At 37.3% G+C, this 17,580-nt stretch overlaps 1 protein-coding gene across 1 annotated transcript in view; it reads right to left on the bottom strand.

The window, feature by feature from the left end:
- LRRC9 (leucine rich repeat containing 9) overlaps positions 1-17,580 on the bottom strand; it is a 597,819-nt gene that overhangs the window by 433,169 nt on the left and 147,070 nt on the right. The window contains exons 6-7 of the mRNA XM_085626156.1: positions 11,108-11,178; positions 4,975-5,157 (exon numbers count right to left, since the gene is read on the bottom strand). Of these exons, the coding sequence (XP_085482282.1) occupies positions 4,975-5,157; positions 11,108-11,178 (254 nt within the window). The remainder of the gene's footprint in view (positions 1-4,974; positions 5,158-11,107; positions 11,179-17,580) is intronic.

Genomic DNA, 17,580 nt, shown 5'->3' with positions numbered 1-17,580 from the left:
CCTCTGAGATAAGCCTGTCTGCTCGTGTCAAGCTACCAAGGGGGTAAGCAGGGGTTATTTTAGAAGTGTATCCCCCTTACCCTGACTAGGAAGAAGGGTCCCTACTTGGACAAAGGTGCAAACTATTACCAACTAGAGACCCCCATTTCTAACTGAGAGTTATAATTAATGTAGTGTGGCGAGTGAGGTGACCAGACTGTGTACAGAAGTGTGTGACTTATAAAATTAAGATATAACTAGAACTATAGAATTTGTAATGTTTGTGTTTGCTTAGAAAGAATAAATAAAGGTTTCCCAACTATAACTTATCGTTAACCTTTGAGTTTTTCATTGAATATATATATATATATATATATATATATATATAAATCATAAACATATAAATCAATTATGAGTCTCTAGAAAAAGGAAAGGTGGTTTGGCAGGTATGAAAGTCTTTTTTGAATGCTCATTTCGTAGAAGGCAGCACAGGACTAGTGATATATTCCAGTCCAGTTTTTGAAAACACCAATGTGATGTATTGTGGAACACTGCAATAACAAATGTTTTATTGACAATTGAAGAAGCACAAAGCGGTATTTACTTGACTTTAAAAAAAAGACTTACTCAAGAGTTTAAGGTCAACAGTTGTTGAAGCAAAATATAGTGCGGTATTCATAATTATATGTGGCAAGTCGTCCCAAATTTTGTTTTTAAAGAAAAGGTGCTGCTATTAGCAGGGTATATTGGCTATTTTTATTGTAGTTTAATTTTAAAAGGAGCTCCAATGTGGCAAACAATTTTAGGAGTTGTACTGCCGAAACACGTCTGTGTTCCTGCGGCAACCTGATCCAATAAACAGGGAAATCATATATATTATATATATATATATATATATATATATATATCCAATAAAGATCCAATAAACAGGGAAATCATATATAATATATATATATATATATATATAAAATATATATGATTTCCCTGTTTATTGGATCAGGTTGCCGCATGCTTCTCAAATGGCAGAAACAGAAAGGTCCGCGGAAATGAGCTTACACTATATTCCCAAAAATGTGTTTACTGCTGCGAGCTCAGTATACCCTCATTACACTCAGTACACCCTGTGACACATGAATCGGCTATCGTCACACGGTCACCTGGTCAGGAGCCAATATCACATGGCGGCAAGGAAAACGAGCTGAAAACCACTACAAACAATGGATGTTCAGCTAATTTTGGGAAACTTTCAACTGCCGATGTCGATTAAGGGGTGTGAATCACCCCAGGCCATCGGCAGCAGCCTCAGCAAGCTTTTTTTTTCACTTTTTTGGAGAAGGGGGCTTGGGGTGGGGTGAGAAATGCCTCCTAGGTACTTCTCTGCAAGAGTAACTGCCCACTCCAAGACCCCGCTTCCTTATCACACTGATTTTTTTTTAATTCAGTTGGTATGTCTGTTTCAAGGTGTTTTATACTGTAAGCTTACATGCTATGACAGATATAGATAATTTTTTTCCTATATATTGCAACTTTATAAATTTACAGTCTTGTTTGAATGTTTTTTATCTTGAGCATCTCTTCAGTTTCTTTTTATTCTTTTGCTCCGCTGCAAGGATGACAATGTAGCATATTGAGCATTTTCTGTAAATATGTTAAGAACAATTTCAATTTACCAGCGCACATCTTCACTTTTTGAGTCTATATACTTTATTAATAGGTGCACTGATAACAATATTAAAAGTCTATAATTCATGTCTTCTTCCCTCCTCAGGCATGCATCACTTACGAAGCAATGTATGACTGATCGCGCAAGTCGGTTGCAAGCTGAAAGATTTACGTTTTATATGTTTTTGTGAATAATACTGATTGCCACCAATTAATGCAAGATTAACCTGTTAAGCAAAAGAATAAATCTAGCAGCATCAAACGGGAGCAGAATGTTTTAAAAAAACATTTTGGTTTCACCAGTGTCTGTTTTGGGACAAGATGTTTACGTTTTCTGTAGCAATCTATAGCATACCTTATTTTGGAACCCCAGTAATATAATATTTCCATCAGAGTTTGTTGCAATGCAAAAAAATATTTAACCTGTTTGCTGCACACTGCAGCCCTGACCGGAGGTATGCAGAGCACAAATATCTCAGGAAAACAGACAATGTTTTTCTATAGTCATTTTATGTTAACTACTACTGTAAGAACAGAAACAGAATGGAAATATTTTGATGCAGAACAGTCATCCTAAGTATACAGTATATCAGTCGAGGCAAAAAAATTACAGTTCACATAGCTTATGATTGCGAATAGTAAAAGCTGAATGCAAGTACGAGCTTGTAAAGTGCAACACAATTGGCCACGCCCATTAAGACAGCACTTTTTAAGTCTGGTGTTAGCCAAGAACATTTGATTTTACTATAATACACACTTAAAGGGACTTTCAGCCACCTCTATTCACCCGTTGGTCTGTTGCTGTGTCATTTCCGTTTTGCATCCCACTACAGCACACAACATGGGGCAGTGGGTTTCTTAAACCTCTGGTTACCATCACTTTGAGTGAATGCATTTAGCTCTTTCACAAGGCGCACATCCACACACAAGGAGTTCCCTTTAGTCCCAGTGTTGTCTTATGTGATAGCAGAATGCATCTGAAGTTAGTACAGGGCACATTCCAGCTTTATCAGTTCTCGTCTCCTTTCAATGCCGTTGTAAATTCCTTTTGAAGTGGACTGCTGCTATTTCACAGCATACCATATTGTGTTCAGTTTCACCAATGGTTCTTTGATAAACTTTTCCCAGGAGGAAACCAAACTGTGCGGTGTTTAATTTGCAGAACTCTTCTAACAGTTTTTTTAAACATGGGTGAGGTGTAATTTGGGCTTTAGTATCTAATATTTTAAACCATTAACCCTCTTTCCTACCTTCTTTTCTCTTTCCAAATTTCTTTCATGTTTTTCCTTTTCTTCTTTCTTGCCTTCTTTTTCTTTCCTTCTCTTTTCCTTTCTTTTTTCATTCATTTTTTCACCTTCACCTTTTCTTTTTTCTTTCTTTTGTACCTTCTTTCCTTCTTCCATTCTTCCGCTTTCCTTCTTGTGCTTTCTTTTTTGCCTCCTTTCATTTTTCATTCCTTCTTTTTTCTTTCCTTAATTTTTTCCTTCTTCTTTCCTCATTTCCTTCTTTTTTCTTTCTCTTTTGCTGTCTTTTATTCTTTCTTTCCTTTGTTCTTTTTTGCCCAATTTCCTTATGTTTTCTTTCTTTTCTACCTTAATTCTTCATTCATTGCTACTTTCCTTTTTTGCTCATTTCTTTCTTGCCTTCTTTACTTTTTCTTTCTTTCCTTATTTCTTCTGCTTTCCTTTCTTTTTTGCCTCCTTTCCTTTTTGTTTCCTTCTTCTTCCTTTTTTCATCTTTCCTTTGTTGCTTTTTTGCCTTCTTTTCTTTTCCTTTCCTTCTGTCATTCTTTATTTCTACTTTTCTTTAGTTTTCGCATTTCTTAGCTTATTTCCTTCTAGCTTTTTTGCCGTTTTCTTTTTCTTTCTTCCCTCCTTTCTTTTTGCCATCTTTCTTCCTATATTTCCTCCCTTATTTCATTATTTCTTTTGTCGTCTTTCCTTTTTTGCTTTCTTTCATTTTTCTTTCCTTATTCCCTACTTTCTTTTTTCCTTCCTTCCTTCCCTGTTTAGCACACCTCCCTTCCTTCCTTTCTTTTTGCCTTCCAGAATTCCTTTTGACCATCTTCCTCCCTTTTTTGTCTGCCTTCCTTCCTTCCTTTTTCCTTTCTTTTTTCTTTCCATCTTTCGCTTCTTTCTTGCCTTCTTTCTCAAAGGCGAGGTTAGCAGTCAATGTCAGAACAATTACTTTTTTTATGTATGCGTTAGCCGGAGACCTTTTGCTTTTACTAGAATAATTTATAACATAGTTGCTTATAGGGGCGTTCAGCCAGACTTTATCCATTAGTCTGTGAATGTGTCATTCACATTTGTCTTCCAACTACTCCAGCCTGCATCAAAGGGCAATGTTAGCCCACTCCAGACATTGACTGGCTTCACTATGAGTTACTGCATGCTGCCCTTTCACAAGGGGCACATCCACATACAGGGCAGTTCCCATCAGAGCCAGGTGTACCATGGTAATCGGTGCTTTTTTTAGACCAGAAAAACACTTTTGCCTTTAGCCATTTTTGTTTTCTTCTTTAGATTTGATGAGGGCTAGTCAGCTTCCTGAACTATACAGTTTTTGCAAAAACCATGACAAAACAAAACAAGAATTGCCAAAAGGCTGGCGGCCAATGCCAGACCTATTAGCTTTGACAATACTTGTTAAATTATCATTGGTTGCAGCCTCAATGTACGGTAGCTTATTTTGCTATTTTCACAATCTTCCTGTTAAAGTTTCACTAGTGAGAATAGCAATTTACTTGTGTGTTGTCTTGTGTCCCTGTACCCCATCGATCCTGATGCACAAATCTTAGTGCTCTGTTTTATAATGCACCCTCCTCCAAATGTCCTGGACAACCAATGGAAGGCAGTACTTAGAAGGCCCATCACTTTATGACAACTGTAACAAACACAGAGCAGGGACAGTAAGGCACTCATTTTGTTGTAGTTCAGCTGGCACTTGCGTTTGTGGTCATATACATAACTTTCTGCTTGATATCTGTTCCCACATTGTTGAACAATATCACAACCACAAGCATTTAAAACTGACACATTTTTTACTATACACAAGATGATTTACAATACTATTTTCATACGCTTTAAATCTGTCACTGTTAACGAATTGCTAAATAGATTAGAAAAGGTGTATTGTTGAAATGTCTGTTTTAGCTGATTTAAAGAGCGGTCATGAGGAAACATCTTACACTATTTGGCCTTGCCCTCATTTTATTTTACTTCTGAACCTCTTTATAGACTACCAATAAGTGACAGGGTTCACACTTTCAGAACAGATGCAAGAGGAGCTAAAACAATAACAACATAAGCTAAAATATGGCACAGTACTTACCTCTGCTAGATCCCTTATTGATTTATGGTCCACATCAAATGTGTCAAGTCTCTGAAGATGAGGCATATGATACAAAACATGTGTAGCGTAATTACAGAGAAGGCACACAGGATTTGAGCTATATTGTGGATCGTTTAGACCCAAATCCTTAAGGTTTGGCAACCTAGCTAAATTTGTCAGCTCCTGAAAGAAATATAATACATCTAATGAATTAAGAATACAACAGGACACACATACAGACACTCAAACTACCCATGAATAATTGAAATTTATTCATACATGAAATATAATTAGCTAGTACAATTTTTTTTACACTCATGGAATAAAAATAGTTTTAAGAAATATCTTTCAGGGTGATGCATTAGTTAAAATATATAAGCATGGGAAGATACCAAATTTAAAATTACATACACAATTTTACTCAAAAAGTCAGATACCTCACCAAAAATGGAGTCTCCCTGTAAATAAGCTCCTCCTTCAATCTCACAAACTTCAAAGCCGTCTTTAAAACAGATAATGGTTGAGCTTGTGGTGGCACATATTTTTTATAAAATTTGGCCAGAGAAGGTTCGATGATGGAGGCATTAGGGTTTCTTTCATATACTAGATTTATCTTTACATTGTTTTAGGTATCCAATTAATGACAAGATGTTTTACTTCACCATAGCAAAAAGTGTTTGAAGTCGGAAGAAGGAAGCCTAACCAACATGACTAGAGGGGCTCATTATAGGTGCTCTGGTAATAGTCATTCAGGCACAACGTTTGCTCCTGAATTGTGATTACAAGTATTGTGGATTTACCCCTCTTCCAAAATGCTCTTTCAGTGTTTATTTTGCCATGAAAAACCTGCTACAATATGCATGTGGAAACAGGACAGAAAGAGCTGCACATGTGGTTATAGCGATCACAAACTCCAATACTGCGATCTCCTCATCTTGGGATGGTGCACTAGTACCAACCTGGGCAAATGCTGCACTCTATGGTATCACTATTTCCCTGGACAATACTACATCACTAAAATACTGGGGCAGTCATAATTAGGTTCTAGGTGGTAAAGCCCATCATAAGTAAAAAGGGGAGAGAGGCCTTCTGGCACATCAAGAAGAGAATGGGAAACTAGCATGGCAGAAATGGAGGTCTCTAAAGGATACATGAAGGAGTGTGAGTAAAACAAGTGGACACATGTAAGATGGAAATGCCATAGTTCACAAGCATTAAAGAAGGCCATTTAACATGTGAATGAGAAGAAATATACAGACCTGCACAATGAAAATGTTAAAGGCAATAAATGTGAGGGAAGGCCTTCTAACACACGTGATGTGCAGTTTGAACAACGCCAATAAATGCACTAGAGATAATTAATGACAAGACAAGGAGGGAAGGTCACACACCACAAAGGGGAGCGATCAGGTCATCAAACATAAGCAGGGGAAAATGTTTGTGCAAGTGGTAGGGAGAAGGACAGTAGAAACAAGGAGGTCAGAAGAAATACATAATTGTGTGGTCTAATCGTTATTTGGCACCATCTGGCATAGAAAAGATCAAAAAGGGATTTTCAGATAGCACACATCTGTATTTGAGATACTGCAGTCTATGTTTATGGGTATCAAACATCTAGACCTGAAAGTTGGTGAAGCAGTTAAAATAAGTTACAAATTCCTTAGATAAAATAACAAAAGAAAGAATACACAGAAAGAGCTGGCAGTGTAATTGTATGGTTTTATGTAGATAATTGGATATATGTGATAATTTTGCTTCTTCTGTTTATAAGTGAAGTAGGTAGAATGACAATAACTTTGGACAGCTATGTTATACATGTATCCCCCATCACTACTACACTCCTGTAAGGCTGCACTTCTTCGCTAAATCTCATTCATGTTTGTGTCCAGTCCAATCTGTCTGACAAAATATAGGTGAATTAGCTAATACTGTCAGAAAATCACAAAATGTTTAGCTATTGGAACAACTAAATACATGTTTGTATTAAGATTTTGAATACCAATGTATGTAAAGCCATTACTAAATTATGGTTGCTAAGAAAATAATCCTCATAAAATTGATAAGTGATGGTCATAAATAAATTGGCTTACTGTACAGACCCTCATTAAGAGTTGGTCAGAAAATTGTGCCCAGTGTGCAAACTCCTATTTGCCACTGCCCCAGTAAGAGTCTTGGGCATTTATTTAAAACATGGGACCCTATCTGAGGGATATGGTAAGAACTGAGTAACAGATGATGTTTGTCATCAGTGTGGCTCTCATCCCCCGCAGACGCCATCTATGTAGGTATGTATGACATTACTGTGTCTAATATTTTAGTTACTTGGAAATATTAATTTATTTATAAATAATAATTTCAACAGATTGATTAGCTAGAACAGGAGCTTTTTGATCACATAACATATTAATTGTTTGCAACTGCTTAGTGCTATTACTCTTGATTTTAAGCTACTTGTACAGATGAATTCTCAAAATGAAGGTTTCCTATAGATAGGGAATAATATTTTTCTGTACATGTGGACAAAATATTCTGCTTTTATACGAGTAAAATGTACTCATAAAACTATTATTAATAAAATCTCAATCATATTACTGTCCCCTTTGGAATGCACATGGGTTTTTATTAAAAACAACTTTGTGACTTACTTGTAGATGCTCAGAAGTGAGCAGTCTCCATAAATCTTCCAGTCAAAGTGATATACATAAATCAAATTTATTCGCATAAATTATTTTACTCAACATAGGAAAAAGAAAATCCCTACCATATGTGGTGATACAGAGTATTCAGGAGTAACTGCCTCCCTTCTATTCCACTCTGTCAAAGGCCTCTCACTCTCACAACTCTCAGCAGGCTCTATTGAGTTGCCCCCTGCTGCATACTTGCTGCAGCTCTGGTAGCTACCCGAAACTCCAGTCTCTGTCCTGCCTCAAATTCAAATTAGGTAGCTGTATTTCTCTGTTGTGTAGGAGGCCCCATATGCAGCCACCATGTTTTCTACTGCAAACACAGGGAGAGAAGTTCACTGTAATCCCAGCAACCACATACTGTTCCTTCAAATTTCGATAATCCACCTAAACAGCTAAGGTTTCAACAACCTAAACAGCACATCTAGATATATTTATATTTCACCCCACTCAAAAAGAACAATTAGATACAACACTAGGCATTACCATGCACAGAATATAGTACCAAAGCCACACTTGGCTAAACATCTGGACTGCACATCAACATCAAGCTATCTTAGTATTTCCCATTACACATGCAGAACACATTAGAGACACATGTTTGCATCATGTGCACACTAGGAAATGAGAGCAATGAGTGAGAAAGGTGTTCTTATCTCACAAGAACAATCATAGCAAGATGTACTCATGCTTTGATGTTCACCAACAGAGCATATTAGACACTCAACTAGACACTATCATGTGCGCAAAGCAGACCTAAAGCACTGGCCAAACACTGTCCATCAACAGCACATGAATATCCTCTCATCGCCTGCATATCAACTCTTCAGAACATGTAAACTTAAATATATCATATACACATGCATGCCATAGAGCGCTGCCTTCTGAATGCAAAACCTCCATAAGCCCAGCAATGTACTAAAACGCACCAAAGCAGAGTGGCACACTCCTTCATCAGACATCCATACACACAGTGAACAACACAGATCTATGGTGGGATCTAGCTGGACACTATTCAACATGAACCATTACGAAACAATACGTAATTCAGTTCTACCCAAGCATTTATATGCTGGTACAACTACCATGATGATCCATTACTAAACAAAACCAAACAGAACAAAACACAACAATCAGAAAATTTGAGCAATTAAAGATTGAATTCATAAACACCAAAATATACCTCCATACTCCTTGGATCTCAAGGAAATTCCAGGACTCAACCGTTTACCAAGGCTGCCACCTTCTATCGGTTTTCTCTAGTGGTTAACACCACCACTCCCCTTTCACTATCATCAGAAGTGATTAACGCTCCCCATTCTCAACACAGCCTTGGGAAAATTAAGCTCTCTTTTATAGAGACTAAAATCATGTGAATAAATCTAATTAAAAAAACTTCCCATTTCTCTTTCAAGATACAAGAAATGACTTGCAGAATCATTTTTAGGATCTTTTTGATACATATTGGCTTCACAATGCAAGTGACATAGAGAGCTTCTTCCATACTTGCCTAGAAACAGTTCTGTTTTCTTAATAATGAAATACATGCAGACTTATCATTGTTTTTTAAACTTGAAGCAATAAAGAAACAAGTATAATAAAAACAGGGCATGTTTGTTCTATGCTGGGCCCAGGATTTATGCCCAACCACCTAGAATTAATCACAACCAAATACAATGCCCAGAAATTATGATCTATGTAATGAAATATAATACAGACATCTTGGAAAGATTTCTCTCTACTTAGGATTGCAGTTAGACGTGGGTCTACCTGGGGTATTTAGCAACGCTCTGGCAATTTATTTCAAAATAACAAGAGGGAAAACTTTGAAATGTTCATTGGTGAATACAATAGGAGTAGACACGTGTAACTAGTTATGTAAGTCAAACTAGTATGGCTAAAATATAAGAAAAATGTTCAATATATCCCTAATTAATTTGCTTCAACTTGGGAACTCTCTGGACACCTGGAACATTAGGCCACTTGCAAATCAGAATCTAAAGTGACGACTAAGATTCATAGTTTCAGGAGGATTTGAAACACAGTAAAAAGGAGAGGTTAGAAACAGTTGTTTCCACTGTTTGTGAGTTTAGAACGAACATATATTTCGAAATAATCTTACCTGTGGCTTTTAAAAAAAAAATGTGAGAACATGTGGATTACTGTTCCAAGTTAATCTTGACAGCTAACAGAACGAGAAACATGTATGGAAATGAGCGAGGCTGCTATATAGGATATTGTTCACATAGCTCTTATTTGCCCAGGGCTTTTACATCTGCTGTGATGTTATCTCCTAAAAGTATTTCAAGTTGTAAATAAAAAGACAATTAGAGATGTACTGAAATGTGTCTACCAGCAACATAAAATCACAGACTCTTAAGGTTTAAACATTTTTAAAAATGTGTTTTGAGTGTGCAATACAATTGTAATGTTTAGAAATAGTTTAGTTATATTTGGCAATTGAACTAACTCCTATTGCAATTTGTTTTTGCTTTTGTTTAAAGCAAAAAAAATCAAATAAAAGGAACCTGACTTCACTACTAAATCATAACAAAGACAACAAAATACAATGGAATTAAACACCCTGAATACAATTGAAGAGAATCCTAGAACCAGAATGGGTGCTCAGACTTGAAAACCACCTCAGGACCATACAAATGGTAGCACTATCCTACTATTCTACACCTAGGCCTATTTTACAATTCACACATTTCTCCAATGTATGCATTTACAACAAGTTCCTCCGAATGCATTTATGACTTCATTATACCTCCTCCAAAATCTGACAACACTTGACCAATAATATTAATTCAGCATTCCCTTCTTTTGATTTAATTCTTTCTCTGCTTAATACCAGCTGCAACACTGACCACATGAGTACACTGCACATAGTGCCCTGTCCCTTAGTTCTAGGAATCCCTGCTCCAGTTCCTTCAACATTCCATACTTAGCTATGACAAAAGCAGAAACTAAGAAAATAATCCAAGGATGAAAAAACTAAATAAGAGGCATCAGAATTACTGAACCTAAATGTTTAGCAAGAAAGAAAGTTGACATTATTCGCTAAACGAATTTGAGGAAACTGAACTATTTAAAATGAAAAACATCTGTGTGTAGAAAGATCATATTAAGAGCATGTCTTGCACTTCTTTTATACAACCACTATAGATTCATCACTCCTTATCCCATTATTTGGATTAAAGCACAGCTATTGAATTGCTTCACATATCTGACTTAGAATCAATATTTTGTGGCTGCTGAATGGCTGTTGTTTTTTAAAACCACCAAAGAGGAGGGCCTGAATAAAATCACAGCAAAACGGATTTGATCGTCATTACAATGGATAAATATTTGAAATTACAGACCAATATTCTTTTTTAATTAGTTATGAATGAACTGGTTAGATAAGTTATTTGATGCGCAAATGCCATAAACTACAAACTGCATACCTTAAAAGAACATAGTCTGTTACCCGAAAGGTTTAATATCTGTAATTCTACGTTTGGATCCAAGCAGTTCCCTGAAAGAAAAAAAACACATGATGTATAACATCAAGATATTAAATAAAATATGACCTCAAACAAAGTATGGACAAAACACAAGTACAATCAAAGTATAGCTAACGCAAGATAACAATGAACGTGTTTTTTCCTTCTCAAATTCTTAGCCATGGATCAAACATAAAATATTGGAAAAGCAACAACTTAACTTCAATTGACAGTGCTGTGTTAAATTATCATGCTTACTTCATTCTGATTTGCACTCTGATTGTTAGCTTCTTTTATTAGAATTGCTTAATAAAATCATCTACTTTGGAATAATAGTGAATATGTAAAATAAGAATAGTTTTAAAACTGCAATTCATTATTTAATTTACTGGGTTGTTGCACATTTTGCCCAGAAATGCTGTACCTTCAAAGCACGTAGTATGGACTTTAGTTGAAAGCAGTGGGGAAATGGACAGCCATACATGGTATACTATGGTGGATATTTCAGGACTATAACAAGGCTTGTTACTCAATAATAATCTGCGCAGAAATTGCAAATGACTTCTCCTACATTGTTATAACGTTTCAAATGTGTGCCTAATGAAACAATTCATTGAAAGGTCCATACAAACAGAAAATGGCAGTACCCTTGGAATCCAGGAGAAATCATTTTGATAATCAGTTTTTAACAGTTGTGTTAATGCACACAGGCGCCATTTTTGAAGAACCCTAACATTGAGTTCCGGAAGGGGTTGAGATTGGTGTTTAGAAGAAGTTCTGTTAAACCTTGCTAAATCAAAATACATCCTTCTGTTTGCCAATACTCCTGAAACGTAAGATTGAACAGTCTTTTAAACATTTAGCAGTGACTATTCTCAACCACTTCTAGCATCTGGGTCTGTCCAAATCTCAATCACGATAAGAAGTCAGGCTGTAGTTATCATCAAGTATAACAAACCTGCATGCTGCAGTTTTTTCCAAATATCAGAGCCAAACACTCCTGGGTCCCAATTTTTCTAACAAATGAAGGAATTCCATTGAAATATTTTTTTTTTACTTTATTTTTCCGTTTTTTAAAACACACAATTTCACAGTAGCCCTGTCGAAATACTTTTACCAAAAATATGGAAGACGTGACACAAAATACCAAAATATCAAGACATGTAAAAAGAGGCAGCATATTGACATCCATTACCTATTACAATAGCCATACCCAAAAATGGATCCAACCAAGCTACGTAATGTAGAAGTATGCTCACAAAAAACTGGACCTTATTAAGGTGTGCACATCCGTAATAGAATGTAATATATTAAATGCAGATTTGAGAAACTTAGTCATGTGTAATCTGCACTAAGAATAAATCCAAAAGAAAAAGCCTATTTGGCCACCAATTAAAGAGAGACCAATAAGTTTTAGCATAACTAGTCACCACTGTATTTTAAGAAAAGTTCAGAGGGTTGTCGCCACAGTCAAACAAACTGCTCAAAGAAAATTAGGTATAGGGGTGTTTTCATTGGAAATCGTTTCTTAAAAATGGTGTTCTGGGGAACCTGCACATGCTTGAAGACATTCTACTGCTTATGGACACTTAGGAGAATCTGATGACAGGGAATTAAAAATCTGGAGGATAAGAGTCTACAAATCGGATTTAATATATAATACACAGTGTTAGACATGTGACAACCATAGGGTGGTCTTCCCCCAAACATGTTGTCTTCACCCCTCCTATTTTAGCTGAATTTGAACTCAATACACTTTACTACTGCTAGCCAGTGGTAAAGAGCTTGTCCTCTCCTTTAAAAATTGTAATATTGGCTTACACCTAAATTGCATATTTCATTTACTTTTAAGTCCCTTGTCGAGTGCTATAGCGTATACCTAGGGCCTGTAAATTAAATACTAATAGTGGGCCTGCAGCACGTGCTGTGCCACCCATTTAAGTAGTCCCTTAAAACATGTCCCAGGTCTGCCATTGCAGCCTGCATCCAATTTTACCCCTAGATCACGCAACGTCTGGAACCAAGAGCTAGGGTCTCCTATCCCAGACACTCAATGGACTTTTTGCTGCGGCCAACTCGACCAGCTCTCCCCGAACAAACGCTTCAGACTAACAAACTTTAAGTTCCTACACCGTATATATCGCACCCCAGTTCAATTACACCGCATGGACTACGGCCCGACACTAGATGCTGGCGATGTGGAACACCTGTAGCAACCTTTCTACATATAGTGTGGGACTGCCCACGTGTGCCCGAGTTCTGGGTGGAGGTGACCAGACACAGAGGACATACCTGGTCAGCAGCTGCCGAGATCGCCACTGGTGGCGATACTGGGATATGTGCATGACATTCCCACGACAAAAAGAGGGCTCATAGCGATGCTACTCCTGATGGCAAAGCGACAGGTGGCTATGCACTAGGGGAATGGGGCAACCCCATACATAAAAACCTGGTTAAAAGATGTGGCATATTGTAATGAACAACTGACATGCTATTAGGAGCTCATGCAGGTCGGATCCCACCCAAAAGATATCTGGTCTCCGTTTACTTGCTGGCTCCGCTCCCAGCATGGTGAAGTGCAATAGAAATAACCTGTGCAACACGGCACGCCCTTGACCGCAGGGCATTGCTCTGTGATTACAGGAGCTGTATGCTTCACCTGGCTGATCGTCTCTGACCATTAAATGTATTATTTTATGCGCTTGTGACCTAAAGTGACATATGTATATGCCACGCAACCAAGATGAAATACTTGCAGGTACGGAGGGTTAGATGTGCTCAAACTGTATCACAGGGTATCGATGTATCAGCAATTATCAGCTACACCTCTCTGCGTAAAAAACTGTGTTGCATCACTGGGATGTGTAAACATGTAACATGCTAATCATGCCACTGATGGACTAGGAAAAAGCGATTGTTGCATGTTTATGATTCAAAATTCAATTTAAAAAAAGGAAGTAATGATGCTGACAACCACTCAGGTCCAGTAAACATGTTTTATTGCCAATAGTAAGTGTGTTCATTCAAAGTGTTCCTCCATTATTGCATTTTTAATGCAAGTGAAGGTTCTGACATGATTTGTAGATCTAGACCACCCTTTGGGAGGGATAAGAATGATTATGCAATGTCATCCAAACGCATTTCCATCAGCTTGTGTATATTTGTAAACTGCTGCATAGTATTGAGTAATGTGTGAGTGTGTGTAATAAATGTACTTTTTCCTTTTTCAAAAGAAAAAGCACAGATTCAACAATCATTTATTGAGTGTTATTACGGTGTATCTGTGAATGGTGATTACTAGCCAACACCACCTCCCTTGAGTCAACCTTGGACTGCTCTGCAACGCTACCCTATGAGAGTCAAGTGCTACAATGGGGTGTTTGGTTCCAATTTGAGCTCAAATGCGGACCCATTACTTGAGCAGGCCCCATTTTGCAAATCTATCTATCTATCTATCTATGCAACCCTATCTATCTATACACCCCAATCTACCTAATGAACAATATCTATCTATACAGCCCTAAATATATATCTATCTATACAGCCCTATCTATCTAACTATCCATATTGATCTATCTATATATACACACAACACTATCTATACAATTCTATCTATAAATCTCTATATACCCATCTATACAATCTATCCATCTATCTATGAAATTCTATCTATCTATCTGTTAGTCTTTTGTGTCTTTCAAAAATTTGCATCCAGCCAATGGAGCATGAAAAGGGTAGTGGAGGGATAGATTTCGATTTTTTTGTTGTTTTCTTTTTGTTTTGGAGCTCATAGCAGTAGGAGGAGACTTGGGGTGAGTTAAACGGAGGTGGAGGGGGATGAGTAAAAGGGAAGTTGAGGGGGAATAGTCAGAGGGGGGGCTTTAAATGGCTTGTTTTGGGGGATCGGAATAGTGAAAATTGGTATTAGATGATGCAAGGAGAGATGGAGTAGGGAAGAGTCTCAAAAGGGTTATTTGGGGGATCATAGTAGTGGTATGGGCTTTGCGATGAATGAGAGAGTGGAGGTAATGGATATATTGATAGAGGCATAGGGTGAGAAAAAGGCTAGTACATTGGAAAGAGTAGTAGAAAGAGGTTTGAGATTAGTCAGAGTTGAGCTGGAGGATATATTGAGAGCAGTATAGGGTGAAAATAGGGTAGTGCATTAGATATGCTGAGTTAGAAGAAAAGTAATAAATAAGTTAAAGTAATAAATATATAGATCCAAAAGTGATAAAGATATAGAACCATAAGTATATGGAAAGTATATAGGTGCATAAAGGAAGATAGTATATGAGATTAAAGATGCATTAAATAAACTCTGGCTTTCAAGTGTTGTTGTACTTAAAAAAAAATATATATATTTTTTTTTTTTATATACACATATATATTTGTATTGAAGATCAATAGTGAAGCAATTGTAGATAAACAGTTATGATAAAAAGATTTAGTTATTTATGCAGTCACTTATATACATGTTAAAAACAGAATAATGTAACTATCAGTAATATATACATTTGTTAAGCAGAACTAATGAACATCTATATACAATAATTTTTTTAAACATACATATTCTACACATTTATACAAAGCAATACACATATATAGGTACATATCTATAGTACAAATAAATGCTTATATACAGAGAGATATGCAGTATATGTATCTGTTTGCCTATGGTGGTTATGTGGGGATGAGCCAATTCTTTAGTAGTTTTCTGACGATAAGGTGGTTATCTGTGGATCTTATGTTGGGGGTGAAGAGTTCCGTAGTTTGACTGCTTGAACAGAGAATGATGTGCCACCAATTGTTTTGTTCTAGTATCTTGGGATTTTGAGGCGAGGGGCCACTCTAGAGTGGAGGTTCCTTTGTTGAATGCGTTTGGTGATTTTATTCCTGATGAAGAGCAGTCCCGTTCTATGTATCGCTTTGTAAGTAATACAAAGCAGCTTGAATGTGGATATTCTGGCACCCGGTAACCAATGCAGGGCTTTCAAGGCAGTGGAGATGTGGTGCCGTGGTTTTATAGGTAAGAAGAGTCTGGCAGCTGAGTATTGAATCCATTGTAGTCTTTTCATGGTCGTTAAAGGTGATCTATGGTAGATGCTGTTGGCGTAAATGGGGAAAGATTTGTCGCAGAGGTTTTATAGCAACAAAGCTTGATCTTGCTAGTTTGTTCACATGGGCATTAATTGATAGCTTGGAGTCTATGGTCATTCCGAGGTTTCTTACTTTCTTCGATATTTTAGGCGGTGTTCCCAGATCATCAGGCCACATAACGAGTGGGTCATAATCTTTCCAATTGCCACACGTGAGTATTTCCATTTTGGAAGCATTCGATTTGAGATGGCTACACGTCATCAATTGGGAAGCTGAAAATTGGGGGGTTTCTAATATCTTTGGGCCACTGCAGTTGAATGAGTATTTGCGTGTCATCTGCATAGTTATAGCACATGATGTGAAATTGATTGATCAATGCCGGTAATGACTTCATGTAGATGTTGAAAAGCATGGGTGAGATAATGGAGCCTTGAGCAACCCCTGCTTTTGTGAAGTCTGGCATGAACGAGAAAGGTGGGGTATGGAAGACTTAGTTCTGTTGCAAAAGTAGGACGTAATCGGGTCTAGAGCAGTCCTCTCTATGCCAGCTTTGTGGAGTCTTTGTATCAGAGTGTCATAGTCAACTGTGTCAAAGGGAGTCTAGAGTTCCAAGAGAAGTAGCGCAGCAACCCCATTGCAGTCAACTGTGTTCTTCCGATCATCCCAGATGGCAAGGAGGGCAGATTCTGTGCCTGTTCCTGGACAGAATCCCATTTGGAAGTCTGAAAATATAGCATTCTCTTCAATGAATTGTGACATCTGGGTGAAAGCTACTCTTTCTATCAGTTTGCCCAGGAAAGAACCATTTGAAATCAGTCTGTAGTTGTCAGGGTTCAGCTGTTCCAAGTTTGTTCAGTAATGGGCGTATGTATGGCTTTTTGAGTTCTTCTGGAAATATTCCAGTAGTTAAGAAGTTGTTAATGATTCTCCTTACTGGAGTGGCAGCAGAGGTTGTTAGAAGAATTATCTTGAAGGTTTGCGGTGGACATGGGTCAGAAGGGCTGCCAGCAGGCCTGCTTGCTTTGACCAGGTCCATAAATTCATAGTGTGAAATGTGTTGGAAGGAACGGAGAGGCTGGGTTAGAGTATTGTTGGATTGTAGCTTTTTAAAAGGGTTAGCACCGATGCTTTGTCTCTGGTTTAAGTAGGAGTCCACCGTGCCTGCTTTGTCCCCGTAATGATTTGCCAGTTTGTCTGTGAACTCTTGAGTAAAGGGATGAGCTGCTTCTAGGCAATTTGGTTTGCAAAATACATTGAGAATTTTTTAGAATGCTTTATTTGTACATTTAGCATTTTGAATTTTGTCAGAATAGTATTTTTTTTCACTTTTTTGA

The sequence above is a fragment of the Triturus cristatus genome, chromosome 9 (genome assembly GCF_964204655.1).
Source record: "Triturus cristatus chromosome 9, aTriCri1.1, whole genome shotgun sequence".
Lineage (NCBI taxonomy): Eukaryota > Metazoa > Chordata > Amphibia > Caudata > Salamandridae > Triturus > Triturus cristatus.
Note: the sequence above shows the minus strand (reverse complement) of the source record. Positions and strands in the feature narration are given on the sequence as shown.